Raw genomic sequence first — 14,262 nt, 5'->3', positions numbered from 1 at the left:
TTGATTTGTTCATCAGAGTGTTACAGAGTTAGGTTTCTGCAACTCAAAACATTCAACTTTGAGTATTTTATCAGTTGCGCTACCAACCAGGACATTCATGGGTGACTAGAAAGATCAGTAACAGTGAACTTCTCAAGTTGCAAAGGCAGGTTTATAATCTACGGCTAAGACTGCAAGTGAAGACATCAGTGACCAAGCAAAGGAAAATGAAGTCTTGCAATCCTTTTCATTTAGGCATGACTACAGTAGGTGTGTTTGGCCAAGGCCTTCTGCAGGTTATTGTGGGAAAATTCTTAGCCTTCTCACTAGATTGTTTCACCCACAGGGCCTACCTCCAAGCCTTGCTCATAGTGGGCAGTCAATAAATATTTGTAGAATCAATACTAACTGCCAAGTGAATGGGTGACAGAGGAATTTCAGACCATGGACATGTGAGCAACTTCTTTGCCTGTGTTCCTTCTCATGGGAAACAAAGCCCCGGACGGGGAAGTGACGCTCACTACAAGAACCTGGCTATCAATCCAGAGGGAGAGCAGCCATACAGAAGCTCCCAAAGCAAATGCACCAAGTAGAGAGGGTGTTGCTGGTCTTAGGAATACATTCAGTTAGTACCTAGATATTATTGTAATAACATGGTCTTTTTAGAAACTTATTTTGAAAAAAATCAAAGTGATTCAAATTCAGCAAAATACAGCAAGCATTTCTTTCACGAGGCAACACGTAACGATTTCTACATAAAATTTAATTGGAATTTAAAAAAAAAACAAGTTGCCACGTATATATAGCCAAGGGTTTATAGCTTGACATAAAATATACTAATGCCTTCAATTTGTTGGAGCAATGAAATATTCAATCATTGTAAGGGTTTTAGAGCTGTAGAAAAAGGACACTTTTGGTTGATAGTTTGGTTTTTATATTTAAACATACTTATTGCTCTATTTCCCCTTAGATTTAGCAAACTAATCTTCCTTTTCATGCTCTATAAAATAATAAGAAAGCAGTTAAGATGTTACCAGCATCTTAAGATTGTTTTCAAAGGTCCAGGGCCATGAAGTTTGCTGCTGTGCGGCACAATTTCTCATCGTTCCTCTGTGAACTGGGCTAGAAGACTCGGGGGTAAAAACAAAATCTCTCCTAGGACTTTAATCACAACAGGACCCAAAAACCTACCCTGAGCTCTCGTTTGCATAGGTTCCTCAGTCACTAACGGGCCTAGCTGACATCTGCAGATCTGGGAAGGAAGTACAACGGGGATAGGCTCCCAGGCTGTGATTCTGGCTTGCACAGGCCTTCTTCGTCCTGGACGGTGCCTTTACTGCCACCGTTGGCCGTGTGGGAGTGCGTGCCCCTCCTCCCCACAGTTGGAACTGGTTTCCTTCTCAACATTTTAAAATTGCAGGGCAAAGCAGCACAGGCAACGCCTATTTCTCTCCACGGATCTGCCTGAAAATAAGACTTTTGTGCATTTGTTGCTGTCACCTTAATTGCTGCAAATTGAATTGAGCACATCTCCAGCTTGGCAGTTAGCACCGGCGATGCAGCTGAAGAGCTCTAATCTGATCATATCCTGAGGCCCTCAGACTTCCTGGCACGGAGATTAGAAGCCCTACTTCTCCCCCCACCAGTGATAGCTTTTTCTCAAATGGAGGTGCTATTAGATGACTATAGGTTTTTGCAAGAAAGATACTGGTCTGATGACAATGTGTACTGAAGGATCAAACGACATAGGTTAAAAGCCCCAAACAGGAGTTTCAGGAACCAAGTCTTAAGGGCTGCCAGTACATCAATCCTCAGTCACATACATTAAAGTGAATTCTGCTGTACCTTGTGTAAATCTATCAGTCCTTTATAAGCCTCATTCACTGCCTTTTCACATTTCATTGATGGCATCTTAGCCTATATTGATGCTTTTTCTAAGAGCTCTCCTGAAGAGTGTTAAATTCATATGCTTAAAAAATAGTTTCAAAGACACTAGTGACACTGTTAAATTTGAAAGCCAGGGAGAGAGTGAGGGAGTTGTGCATGCTGGTCGGGGAGGTGACAGTGCAGGAGAAAGGGGAGGTCAAATCAAGCTACAGACCTGGGAATGGGCCTAAGGGAGCCCTGGCCCAATTCTCTTATACTGTAAATGAAAAGCCTGACTCAAAGATGTAATACACATTGTCCAAGAGCACAGTGTTTATTCAGTCATTCATTTGACAAATATCTAGCAATTGCTTGCTTTCTGTCTAGAACAGCTTCTAAAACAGAGACTAAGGAACTCATTTCTAGTCCTGCCAAAGTGCTCTGCTTTTGGATATCCCTTTACCCTTCCCTCTATCCGTTACTCGCTAATTTCTGATTTCTCACTTAAAATTCAGCTAAAATATTCTATTCCTCCCTGAAGCCATTTCTGCCTTAGAAGACCCCCTGATTTTGCGCCCAAAGGACTGTGTTTATATCCCAATTATACCATGTATCATCCCCACATGAAGACTTATGCCAAATCTGTGGCCAACCTCTAGCAAATATGAAGTATCTTATGATATGTCTTTTGTGTACAGATTCTTATTTTTATTTCCTTTTTAGTTCCTTGACCTCATTTATTTATTTATTTTTTATCTTGTGATATTGTGGTTGCTTCTGTAAGCCCTAACACATTTTGGGGAGATGATGGTAGTATTGAAAGATAGTATTAGGGTCCATATAGCATTTTTACTTTCCCTCTTCAAGACTAGGAGCCCACTGAAGGTAAAGGCAATGTGCTCTGGTTGGCGTAGTGGTGAGAAGGGAATAAAGGTGGGTGATGAAGCCAGAACACTAGGGTGAGGCCAGATTACCTTGTTTCGTGTGCTATGCTTAAAAGAACTGACTTTTAGGGAGTAGGTTTTTGGGCTGATCTGATCAAATCAGTGCTTTAAACATAGAGGGATGGAAGACAGTGAAATTAATGCCAGTTAGGAGTCTGTGGCAATGGGAAAGACAATGTGAAGGTTCAAAAGGGCACAGGCAGTGGGAAAGGGGAGAGAGAATGGATCTGAAAGCTGCTCAGAGAAAGAGTTCTGGGGAGGGGGCTGGGCAGAGTGAGAGGAAGAGGGAGAATTCAATGCTGACCAGCTCAGATGTTAAGTCAACTCAGAGGTAGGAGGAGGAAGCAAGATTGAGAATGGAGGGAAGACCAAAGATACAGACGTAGTAAAGAGAAGGGCCATATGCACCCCAATGTTCATAGCAGCATTGTCCACAATAGCTAAATTGTGGAAGGAGCCAAGATGCCCTTCAACAGATGACTGGATTAAGAAGTTGTGGTCCATATATACAATGGAATATTACTCAGCCATCAGAAAGAACGATTACCCAACATTTGCAGCAACATGGACGGGACTGGAAGAGATAATGCTAAGTGAAATAAGTCAAGCAGAGAAAGACAATTACCATATGGTTTCACTCATTAATGGAACATAAGAAATAGCAGGAAGATCAGTGGGTGAAGGAACAGAAGAATGAACGGGGGGGGGGGGCGTAAACAGAAGGGGGATGAACCATGAGAGACTATGGACTCTGGGAAACAAACTGAGGGCTTCAGAGGGGAAGGGGGTGGGGGAATGGGATAGGCTGGTGATGGGTATTAAGGAGGGCACATATTGCATGGAGCACTGGGTGTTATACGCATATAATGAATTATGGAACACTACATCAAAAACTAAGGATGTACTGTATGGTGACGAACATAACATAATAAAAAATTATTATAAAAAGAAGAGAGTGGAGGGAAGAATGCTGAGTTCATTTGAGGACATACTGATCTAGAGGTGCCTATGGCATGTGCAGGTGAAAATGTCTAGCAGATTGTTGAAAATACAGTTTTCATCTCTGCTGAGACAACAGTCAACAATGTGGTTGATACCACAGGAGAGTGTCCAATTTACCTACAGAGAACGTAGGAAGAACTTTAGGAAAAGGTGGACATTTAAAGGATGTAAAAAAGAAAAGGAACTCAGGAAAAAGATTAAGAAGGAGAAAACCAGGGGCATGTGGGTGGCTCAGTCAGTTAAGTACCTGCCTTCTGCTCAGATCATGATCCCAGGGTTCTGGGATCGAGCCCTACTCCCTGCTCAGTGGGGAGTCTACTTCTCCCTCTGTCTCCCCCTCCCTTGTGCTCATGCTCGCTCTCTCTCAAAAAAATTAATAAAGTCTTTAAAAAAAGGGAGAAAACTGAAAAGGTAGAATAAAATCCAAGGGAAAAAGAGACAATGTCAAAGACTACATGAAAGATATGGAGAGGTTTAGCCAACAGTGTAAAATACCACAGACCAGACTCTGCAAAAACATACAACCTCCAGCCTCAGTAGACGCTTTGCGTTCCTCAAAAATCCTTATTTTTGCCCTAGTCTGTTCTCACATTCCCATTTACAAACTTCACCACTTCTTCCCACAAGCGCCTAGTCCATTGTCCCCCAGCCATTGTTAGGAGGTAAATTTCTCTTTTCCAACAATATTGTTAAAATAGAGACTAATAAGTCTGAACTACTTAAACCTCTTTCACTCTCCCCTCCCCCAGCACACTCCCATTCCCAGCCCTAAGCAACCATAGCTTTGCTTTCTGTCTCTATAGATTTGACCCTTCCTGAAATTCATATAAATGGAAACATACAATATGTAGTCTTTCCTGTTTGTTTGTTTGTTTTTACTTAGCATAATGTTCTTGAGGTTCATCCATATCAAAGGAACATTCCTTTTCATGGGTGAGTGGAATCGTACATTTTGTTTCTTCATCTGCCAGTTTATGTACAGTTAAGTTATTTTCTCTCCTGGAACACAGGCGCCTCCACATGTAGGCATCCACCCAAGCCCGCTGTGCTGCCCCTGTGGAATTTGCAGAGTGAAGGGAAATAACACAAACTAGCTGATGTCCATGATGCTTGCTGTGCCATGAGCAGTCAAATCCTTCGTCTCTGACCCAGGAGTCTCATACCTTTTTCCAACACCCACGAAAGTGTAACAGGCTAATTTACTAGTTTGTAAGTAGAGCAGAATTATATCCCAGCCCCAAGAGTAAGTCCTCTTTGTTCTTCTTTTGCAACATTGTTGTGACTACTCTAGGTCCTTTGAGCCTTCTGTCTCTTGAATCTTTCTGCTTCTGAAGAAGAGAGAACTTTTTCTATTTTAAACAAATCCTTTTATCTGACTCCAAATCTTATTCCCTCTGTCTTCCCTGGGATATTGTTTCAAATATAAGTCCCTCTCACACAGATTTTCCTACCTCTCCAGCTTGTGGGCTCCTTCCTGCCAGCAAATTAATGTGTTCCCAGTGTGCCAGCTTAAAATACTTAATAAGCCTCCAATTATCCTGTGTCTCCTACTACTATCTCACTTTTATCCTTTCCTTTATAGCCCAGCTTCTAGAAAGACTAGAAATTTAGTCCAAATCAAAGTATATGTTTTCTTTACATACAGCCAGATAAAACTGCATAAATGAGAAGATGTATTTAAATTTTCAATGGTTGAAAAACAATTATATACATATTAATATTTAAGTTAAGCCAACACTCAAGTAAGACAAAGTGTTACATTACTAATTTGAAGTTTTATTTTAAGTATTAAGAGTGTTTGCATTTGCTCACATAGCAGCAGCATGACATGGTAGAATAATCATATGCTTTGGAGTCTGACATACTTGAGTCCAATCTCATTTAATTATTGTCGTAGACCAAATATAAGCTGAGTGACCTAAAAGTAGTTAATGGACCTCTCTGGTCCTGGTTATCTGGTCTATAAAATGTATATATCAAGGCCTACCTTGTACATGTGTTACTGTGAGGATTAAATGAGATCATGGTTAGTAAAATGCCCCGCCACTGCCAGGACCCCAGCAGGCACTCAAAAATGGCCCTCGTTATAGTGACTAATTATCCTTTTTAGACAACCAGATTTTATAGATCTTCACTTTAAACAAGTACATCAATGACCAATTTTTGACACAACAGTCTATAAATTCAGATGTACTCTGCATTTGGTTAATCTCAATACTAACCATGGCACAACTCTACGGAGACTGGGCAAGAAAAAACCCTAAGTTCTGTTTCTGGATTTTTTTCAAACGGCAATGTCCTGAAAATTCCATTTCCACCAACAGTAGGAGACCTGAAATGCTGAAGTAGAGATGACTCTAAGGACTGATACACTAAGACTCCGTCAGATGATTAATAGGCTAAATGCATAGTCCCCAAACATAACCACTACCTCTCTTGCTTTTGGACCACTTGCAGTTTTTACAAAGAATATTTTCAGCTTGGAAAACTGAAAAAAAAAAAGTTTGTAGTCAAATAGACCTGAGTTTCAAGCCTGCCTTTATGACTTAATTTCCTCAGTTTATTCTCTTGAAAAAAATAGAATAATACCTCAAAACACATGAAGAGTGATTGAGTGGGGCTAAATATATAGCTTTGCATAGGACCAACAAATACACCATGATTCTCCATAAATAAAATAAACAATAGTTTACTCTCTTGGAAATGATTTGAAAGGGACTAACTGGATTCAATAAGAAAGACAGCGAGGCTGCATGAGGAAGCAGAGCTAGACCAGAAGACAGTCTGGCTGCCTGATTTGGGAAGATCATTTACCTTTCCTCATTCTCAGTTGCCATATCTGTAAAGTGGGGACAATGCTTTTCATCCTCCCTACCCCAAAGGATTGCTATAAAAGAGGAAAACATAGTATCTGGGAAAGGACTTTAAAAACCAAATATATTGATTTTTTGTTCTCAGCAACAGTGGGGGAGACAAGCCTCTAGGAAAGAACAATGAAAACAAGCTAAATAACATATTTTTTTAAAAATATATTTGAAGACATCAGAGAGTTACCAAGGAAGTGAAGGCTTCAGGAGCCAAGATCCAGGAGAGAAGAAAAACCCAGCAAAGCAAACTTAACACTGGATGCCTCTGCTTTCCCTTTAAGGCATTTACTGATGCATTTACTGACTCGACATCAGTAGCAAACAGGCTGAGAAGACGAACAAAGCTTCTGGCCATCTCACAGGATGGAGGGAACAGAAGTTGGCATTTAGGGTCTGTCAAGAAAGGGGGCCCTGGAACAATCTCCTGACTTAAATTGGAACCCTTAAAGAGCAAAACGCTATGAGTAAGAGTTGACAAGAAATAGATCTGCCTTCAGGAACCCCAGCTTTGAATCAACCCAATATCTGATTGGATTAAAGTGATCTGCTCCTTACCTTAACTGCCTGCAAAAGAAAATCTGCTTTTTTGGAAGGTTACAACATTTCAAGCCTCATACTCCCAAATCTTTTATGCATAATGTTTGGCATTTGAACAAGCATAATCAGACAAGCAAAAACCCAAGGAGAAAACAGAAAAAAGACAAGTTAAAAAGCCATAATATATTCTGATACTGGAGTCAGACAAAAGTCAGGAGAAAAAATACTTCTTCAAAATTTTAATCAGATCAGTGTAAGGCTACTGCTAAATAGCTGCTTTAAAATACAATCATTTTCTGAAAAAAAAATTTGAAAACTTACTCTTAAAGCAAACAACCTCACATTGTATCCACTTAAAAAATGCAGTGAATTTCTAAGAATTATGATGAGATCGAGAAGGATGAAACAGAAAAGCTCTAGAGCTTCCTTTTTCCCATGATATCATAACTTTGTAAAGGGCTTTGGGGAGATTTTCTTGGACACAAAAAATCACTGACTTTATTCCAAAAATTTTAATCAATTGTCCTATGCAACTTACTATTTATATTCAACATGAAACAGCAGATTCCACTTGGATTTCTACTATGCTTATCACTAATTTTAGAAGCAACATGGAATAGATTTTTTGCTAATAAAATACAACCATTTTGACTATAAAAGACTAACATAATTATTTCTTCATCAATTGCTCCATTAGTTCATTCATTAGAAACTATTAACATCATCATTACAACAGGAATGGATTTTGATCACAATTAAATAAATTTAGTTTTGACCTAAGTACAGGAAAAAGAGACCATATTATGATTTTTAACTCTCAAGAAAGAAAGCAATACATGGATAATAATGCAGGATATATTTTAGGCTTGATACAATTTTAAAGATAACTATAGAATTAAGTAACCTAATGGAGAAACCAAGTTCAAAGCAGATATGGCAACAGATATGTGGACAACAATATTTGAGGGGAAAAAGTCTATGATCTAAGACCGCTAAGAGTTTATAAGTGATTGAGTGCTTTACTGGCTGTCTGCCATTCTTTAGATATCTTCGGTTAAATCTGAACATTTCATCCATTTATCTCTGTAAATGAAATTTATCAACAATATTTAGTTTTTCATTTTTATCTAGAGCTGAATTAACTCCATGCCATCACATCAACCTGACTACAAGATGAGAGAACCAGAATCTTTTCAAAAAAAAAAGGCTGGAGAGGGACAGAAAGAGACTTGCTTCAAAAATAATTCAAACAAATAGAGGTAAGTAGGTAAATAGTAAGTGCTATTGGTAGATGACAGCTTTAGTGTGACATTCCTGTCCTGCAGTTATTTACAATTGAAGAACATAGTGTTTCTCTCTTATAGACCACAATTAGCAGAGACATATGTTAGTTCTCTTTTAGAGAGACCCTCATGGCTCCAAAGGCATCAGGATCTAACTATAAATTGACCCCGTTAATGCCTAAAGAAGAAATATGTCTACGAAAGAGTTAGCTATAGAGGTGTGGAAAAAGAAGCCATATCTGGCCAATTCCTTTTTTTTTAATAATAATTTTTTATTATATTATGTTAGTCACCATACAGTACATCCCTAGTTTCTGATGTAAAGTTCCATGATTCATTACTTGCATATAACACCCAGTGCACCATGCAATACATGCCCTCCTTAATACCCATCACCGGCCTAGCCCATTCCCCCACCCCCGTCCCCTCTGAAGCCCTCAGTTTGTTTCCTAGAGTCCACAGTCTCTCATGCTTCATTCCCCCTTCTGTTTCCTGCCCCTTCATTCTTCCCTTCCTTCTCCTACCCATCTTCCTGATATCTGGCCAATTCTGGTAACATTCAAGCAAATTAGACCAGAAGAGTCTTCACTAAGCACAAAGGGAACATGATGATCTTAGAACAAAACTATTCTTCTGGTGGATCAGTGTCTCGGGTTTCTTAGCAGCGTAGAATCCCTTCAAATTTGTTCTGAGTTTCAGAGAGGTAAGCAAATCGCTCTAGCTTAAGTATTTGCCCTTTAAGTCAGGATCTGGACCCATGAATCCAAATGACTATCAGCCAGCGCCACAGAAGGACGTCTTCAGGCCGCTGAGATCCACTTCCCAAAGTTGACTCATTTATTTGTAAAGTATGGATAGACTTAAAATGTTACAATCTTTAATGTCTGATAATTCATATAACTTGTTCTGAGAAAATGTCAATGTATATATGAGCAAAATCATGTATCTGCTGAAGATACGTGTGTAGCGCCAATCAAACGGGACCACTTTTACTCCGCGCTATCAGAAGATCCGAATCTGCACCGGGGAACACTAAAAACAGACAGAACCTTTGAAAACTAACACGAATACCTTTGGAAGCTCTTGAAGCAGGCAGCAAGCTGAACCAGGTAGAGCTGGGGTGGGGAGGAAGGGTAGGAGTGCTTCTTCCCAGACACTTTCTAACCCTATCCCCTGCAGATCTTTCTCCTTGGAGTCCATTCATTATAGCAGTTGCTCATTCATTCAGCAAACATTTATTGAGAACTGACTGTGCTGCAGGCACTCAGGCTTTATCAGCAGTTCCCTCAATCTTTCTCCTGTCTTCTTTCTGCACCCCACTTCTCTCTTAACCAACAAAAACTTTGTTATCAGTGCACAGCTTCTAACCATTTCTAAAATGTACCTACTTAGTCACTCTGTCTTCTTCCAATTCCATTCTTTTTTGATTACCTCAATGAGCACAGCAAAGGGCTGCACTTAAAACTGAAAGGTTCTGTCTCTTGTACATAATGTTTGCCTATATTATGCTCTACCAGATTTTCAGACCTGCTCCCTGGCATCCTCAAACTCTGCCTTGAGTGATGAGCATATGACCAGACAACTAAAATTGGCTATAATTGGATATAACAGAACACATTTTACTCTGCATCTTAGAACTCTAAACAGCCTAATAGAGAAAGTAGGCCTAAAAATAATTAGTTGAAGAATATTGATTTTTATGAGCTTTTGAATCCTAACAGAGAATACTATTATTACATGTTTAACTTCCTACAATTTTCATCAAATATTTTCTCATGAAATATTCTCATAAATGCTACCATTTAGCTTAAATTTAGAATGACTCTAGAAATCTGTTTTTATTGGAAAAGTAAATGTTTGCAACTGATATTACAGTGTTTCATTTTTTACTCACTAAGCAACACAAATTTTCACCTACCCACATCATAGCAAGTAACACACTCTCTCTATTCTGTACTCCTCTTATGACTTATTTTAGTAGAATTTATCAAGTGGCATGATATGTCATTATGAAAATTGTCAGGAGAAATTTCCCTTTGATACCTTTTGGTGCCTGGAAGCAAAAACTCTCTCTGGTTAGATTTCTAGAACCAACTCACCTGTCAAACAGTTCTCCTCCTGTGACCAGTTCTAGGACCAGACTGATTTCTGTAGGGGTTTCAAATATCTCTTTCAGTTTTATCTGGGAAAAGATATTAAAAAATAAATCATAAATTCCTTATTTTCAACTTTCTAGGAAAAAGCTAACGCTATGACTACAACAACACTCTCTGTAATAGTAATACATTGGACCATCGTCAATAAAGGTCTCACATTCTGATAACAAGCAGCCATCTGTCACTCTCTGGTTGTTTTTATCAGTTACCTCATTTCCTTAAAAGTCCTTTTGAGTTTTTATGTTTATCCTTTTGACAGCTGAAAGATACCTGCCTTAGAAACACTTCCTAAATTTTGCCAAAACATCACAATTTCTGAATTGTTACAGAATTAAAAAACAAAAGCAAGAAACAAAACTTCTTGAACTATTTGAAAGCATCATGGTTCCTCGTGATGTAAATGCTTCTTTCTCCTGAACAGGAACCTGGTTTGGGGTTTGAAGCAGAACAGGACCAGGTTAAAGTCTATCTATGGAAAGGTTATCTCTCAACAGCAAAAAAGTTGCTGGTGGATAAAGGGATCCTCAGAAAAGTAGCAATGGCATTGATTTGATTGATTATAACAGGGTTTTCATCACATTCAGATAATCCATCCAATTTTGGATATTTTCCTCAATATACTGGAGAATCTAGTGACCAGAACTGATCTGTATTTGGGGAAAATTCCACACTGGCTTTTCGTTGAAAGGAGAGATGGATAATGTAAAAGTGGTGATTGTATGTGGCAATTTTTATTTATTACTTACCCAAAGCTCCTTCCCCCTACTTTATTGTAAACAGACTTTGTTTAGGGAAGCAAGGTGCCTAGCCTCAAATTACAGATCATGATTGGTCTAAGCTGTTTACTATAGTTCTGTTCCCCAATTTTCCAGTCTCCTGCAGTGAAGAGTGATGGTCTTGTGGCCAGCTCTGGCCAATAAAATCTGGAGAGAATTCTGCTGCAGCTGTAAGTTCTGGAAAAGCCTCTCCTCTTCTCTTCATACCCTGTTGGTGAGGCCTTTCTGATTCTTTCTCTCTAGAGTACAGGCCTGAAGACTTGTGAAGACTGTGGAGCAGCCATTTAGGACTGTGAGGGAAAAGCATTGAGTGTGGAAGACGTCTAGGTCCTGAATGGCATCACTGAGGAGCTGAACCAATGCTAGCAACAGCCTGCCTTCTGATTATAACATAAAGAAAATACTTGTTTAGACTACCATATTCAAGTTTTCTGTTATTTATAGCTGCCTGCATTGCTAACGCATACGTTAAGTTTTAAGCACTTTGCTTGGAGCCTAAGTACTGCAGGTTAGTCATCCTCCTGGACGCTGCAATTTTCTCAAAGAAATGAGTAAAATATTTTCTTTAAGTAGTTGGCTCAATTCAAGTTATGGACTGGAAAATGATTTTGCTCTTTTCACTTCATTGGCTCAAGAAAGCTTTTGCCAGACCTTTCCCTCAGCGCCTTTGTCTGGACATAGCCTAGAGCACAGCTTCTGAGGACATTTTATTTTTCCCATTCAAGTACATCATTTATTTGAATCTTCACATTGTTTCTGAAGTAGATATTCTCTCAAAGGAGACTGAAATGACTTTGGAAAGCAATGCATTTTCTTCACAGGCTTTTTCAGCAATGGCATATTAATAAGATAGACACACAAAAGGGAAAAGCCAGTGTTTTATTAGAGTGAAACAAAACTCTTCAATTTTTAGTTATCCTTTCATGCATGAAAACAAAGATGATATATATGGCTGATCAGTCCATTTTGAAACTCTTTCGAGTGGTATTATTTTTAAGATTGATTCAACTAAAGAATTGAAAAATGTGATCAGACTAGGACAGGAGGTAGGCCACGGTGGCTACTGATTGGTGGTAGAAGTATCTCCTTCTCGTTATCAGCACCGGCAGCAAAGAACAAAAATCCCAGTCTACAACTTTGAAGATTATTTGCAATAGTAGATTAAAAACCACTTACGATGTTTGGATGTGAGAGGCGAAGAAGAACTCCTATCTCAGTTCTTACGATTTTTTTGTCCACCTAGAAGGCAAAATGAAAGAGAGAAACTGAAAAGAAACTCCCACCTTAGAAATGCCTTAACTGTAGCAGAGAATCAGAAATGGCAATAACCACCTGGGTGAATCAGGTAATTGGCAGACAGGCTCATTCTTAAGCTTTTGTGTGTCTTTCCTACCCCCCCCCCCACCCAACGCCTTTTCAGTTGTATGTCTTCCTTCTCTGCTTCAGACATAAAGTAGAACTCGTTACAAATGTGGATCACAACTTGTCAAACCTCTTGGATGGCCCTATTTCACTGAGGCACAGGTTCATATCAACCTGTTTCCTCCTCCTCTTCTTTTCTTTTGTGAATCCCTGTCCCACACCCACTGGAGCTGTCAATCACTTCACCTGCCTTTCTCACACAGAGGTGGGCATATCACCCAGCCGAATCAATCAGAATTCTCTTCCCTGACCACCATGATTGGGTCAGAGATATCTGCCAGACCTGAGTCATCCCAATCAGGGCCCTCCCCAGAAATTTTGCTCAAATAATCAAGAAAGAGGTATTCTCTTTTTCTCTGAAATTGTGACAGCAAAAGAGGATAGAGTCTGCCACTACCAGTGACTGTTTTTAATACTCTACTTGTATCAAACGAAAGATCTGTGAAAAAGATAGGCATTGCTAGAACAGGCAGATGACACTGACAGATCTCTGCCAAAGAGTTCTTGCCTCATGCTCTAGTTCAGTTTCTGCAGATGCTTATGAAGAAAAAATGTGGATACAGATTACCTTGATTTTTTTAAATCATTTTTATTATTTTTTCCAGCTTTACTGAAGTATAACTGGTACCCAAAAAAATCACGCATAATTAATGTATATAATTTGGTGAGTTTGGACATATGTATATGCTTGTGATCACCACAAGGTAATCACATAACCTCCAAAAGTTTCTTGAGTCCTTTTGTGCTGCGTGTGTGTGTGTGTGTGTGTGTGTATGTTTGTGGTAAGAACACTTAAAATGAGATCTACCTTCTTAACAAATATTTAAACACACAAGACTTTATTGTTAACTATAGGCATTATGTTGTAAAAGAGATCTCTGGCGCTTACTCATATTGTACAACTGTAACTTTATAACCCTTGAACAACTCCCCATCTTCCCCTTCACTCATCCACTGGTAACCATGATTTTGTATTTACTTCTATGAGTTGGACTATTGTAGATGCCTCATATAGGAGGAATCACGCAGTGGATACAGATTGTTTCTATCACAATCTTCTCTTCAGGTGAATAAGGATTTCCTCACTATTACAAAATAAATCTATTTTTCATTATTGCATAATGTTTTTAAAAATTTTAAAATGGTGCATGAAAAGCCAATCCGAAGAGAATACGCTGAGTGACAAAACCCGGACTACAAGTCAGAGCGATGCCAACCAAGGAAACCAAGAGCAGGTAGATTTGAAAAGGAGAAGCTGACAAAAGAGAAATGGACAGATAAACGAGTGATGTGTCATGACAAGACAAGACTGAGGTCAGTAAGTCTTCCCCAGAGAGAAACTCAGGGTCATTTGCTATCTTTTTGAAATGAAGTCTGAGTTCCTAGATGGTCCTGCTTTGGGAAGTGATTCCTCCACAGGTATCACATCT

The 14,262-nt window shown here is 39.1% G+C and overlaps 1 protein-coding gene across 1 annotated transcript in view; it reads right to left on the bottom strand.

Annotated features, from left to right (window-relative positions):
* CAMK4 (calcium/calmodulin dependent protein kinase IV) overlaps positions 1-14,262 on the bottom strand; it is a 210,150-nt gene that overhangs the window by 76,347 nt on the left and 119,541 nt on the right. The window contains exons 3-4 of the mRNA XM_048221217.2: positions 12,587-12,649; positions 10,578-10,660 (exon numbers count right to left, since the gene is read on the bottom strand). Coding sequence (XP_048077174.1) covers positions 10,578-10,660; positions 12,587-12,649 — 146 coding nt within the window. The remainder of the gene's footprint in view (positions 1-10,577; positions 10,661-12,586; positions 12,650-14,262) is intronic.

The sequence above is a fragment of the Ursus arctos genome, unplaced genomic scaffold, assembly GCF_023065955.2.
Source record: "Ursus arctos isolate Adak ecotype North America unplaced genomic scaffold, UrsArc2.0 scaffold_5, whole genome shotgun sequence".
NCBI classification, from domain to species: Eukaryota; Metazoa; Chordata; class Mammalia; order Carnivora; family Ursidae; genus Ursus; species Ursus arctos.
This window is presented reverse-complemented; position numbering and strand designations above follow the sequence as displayed.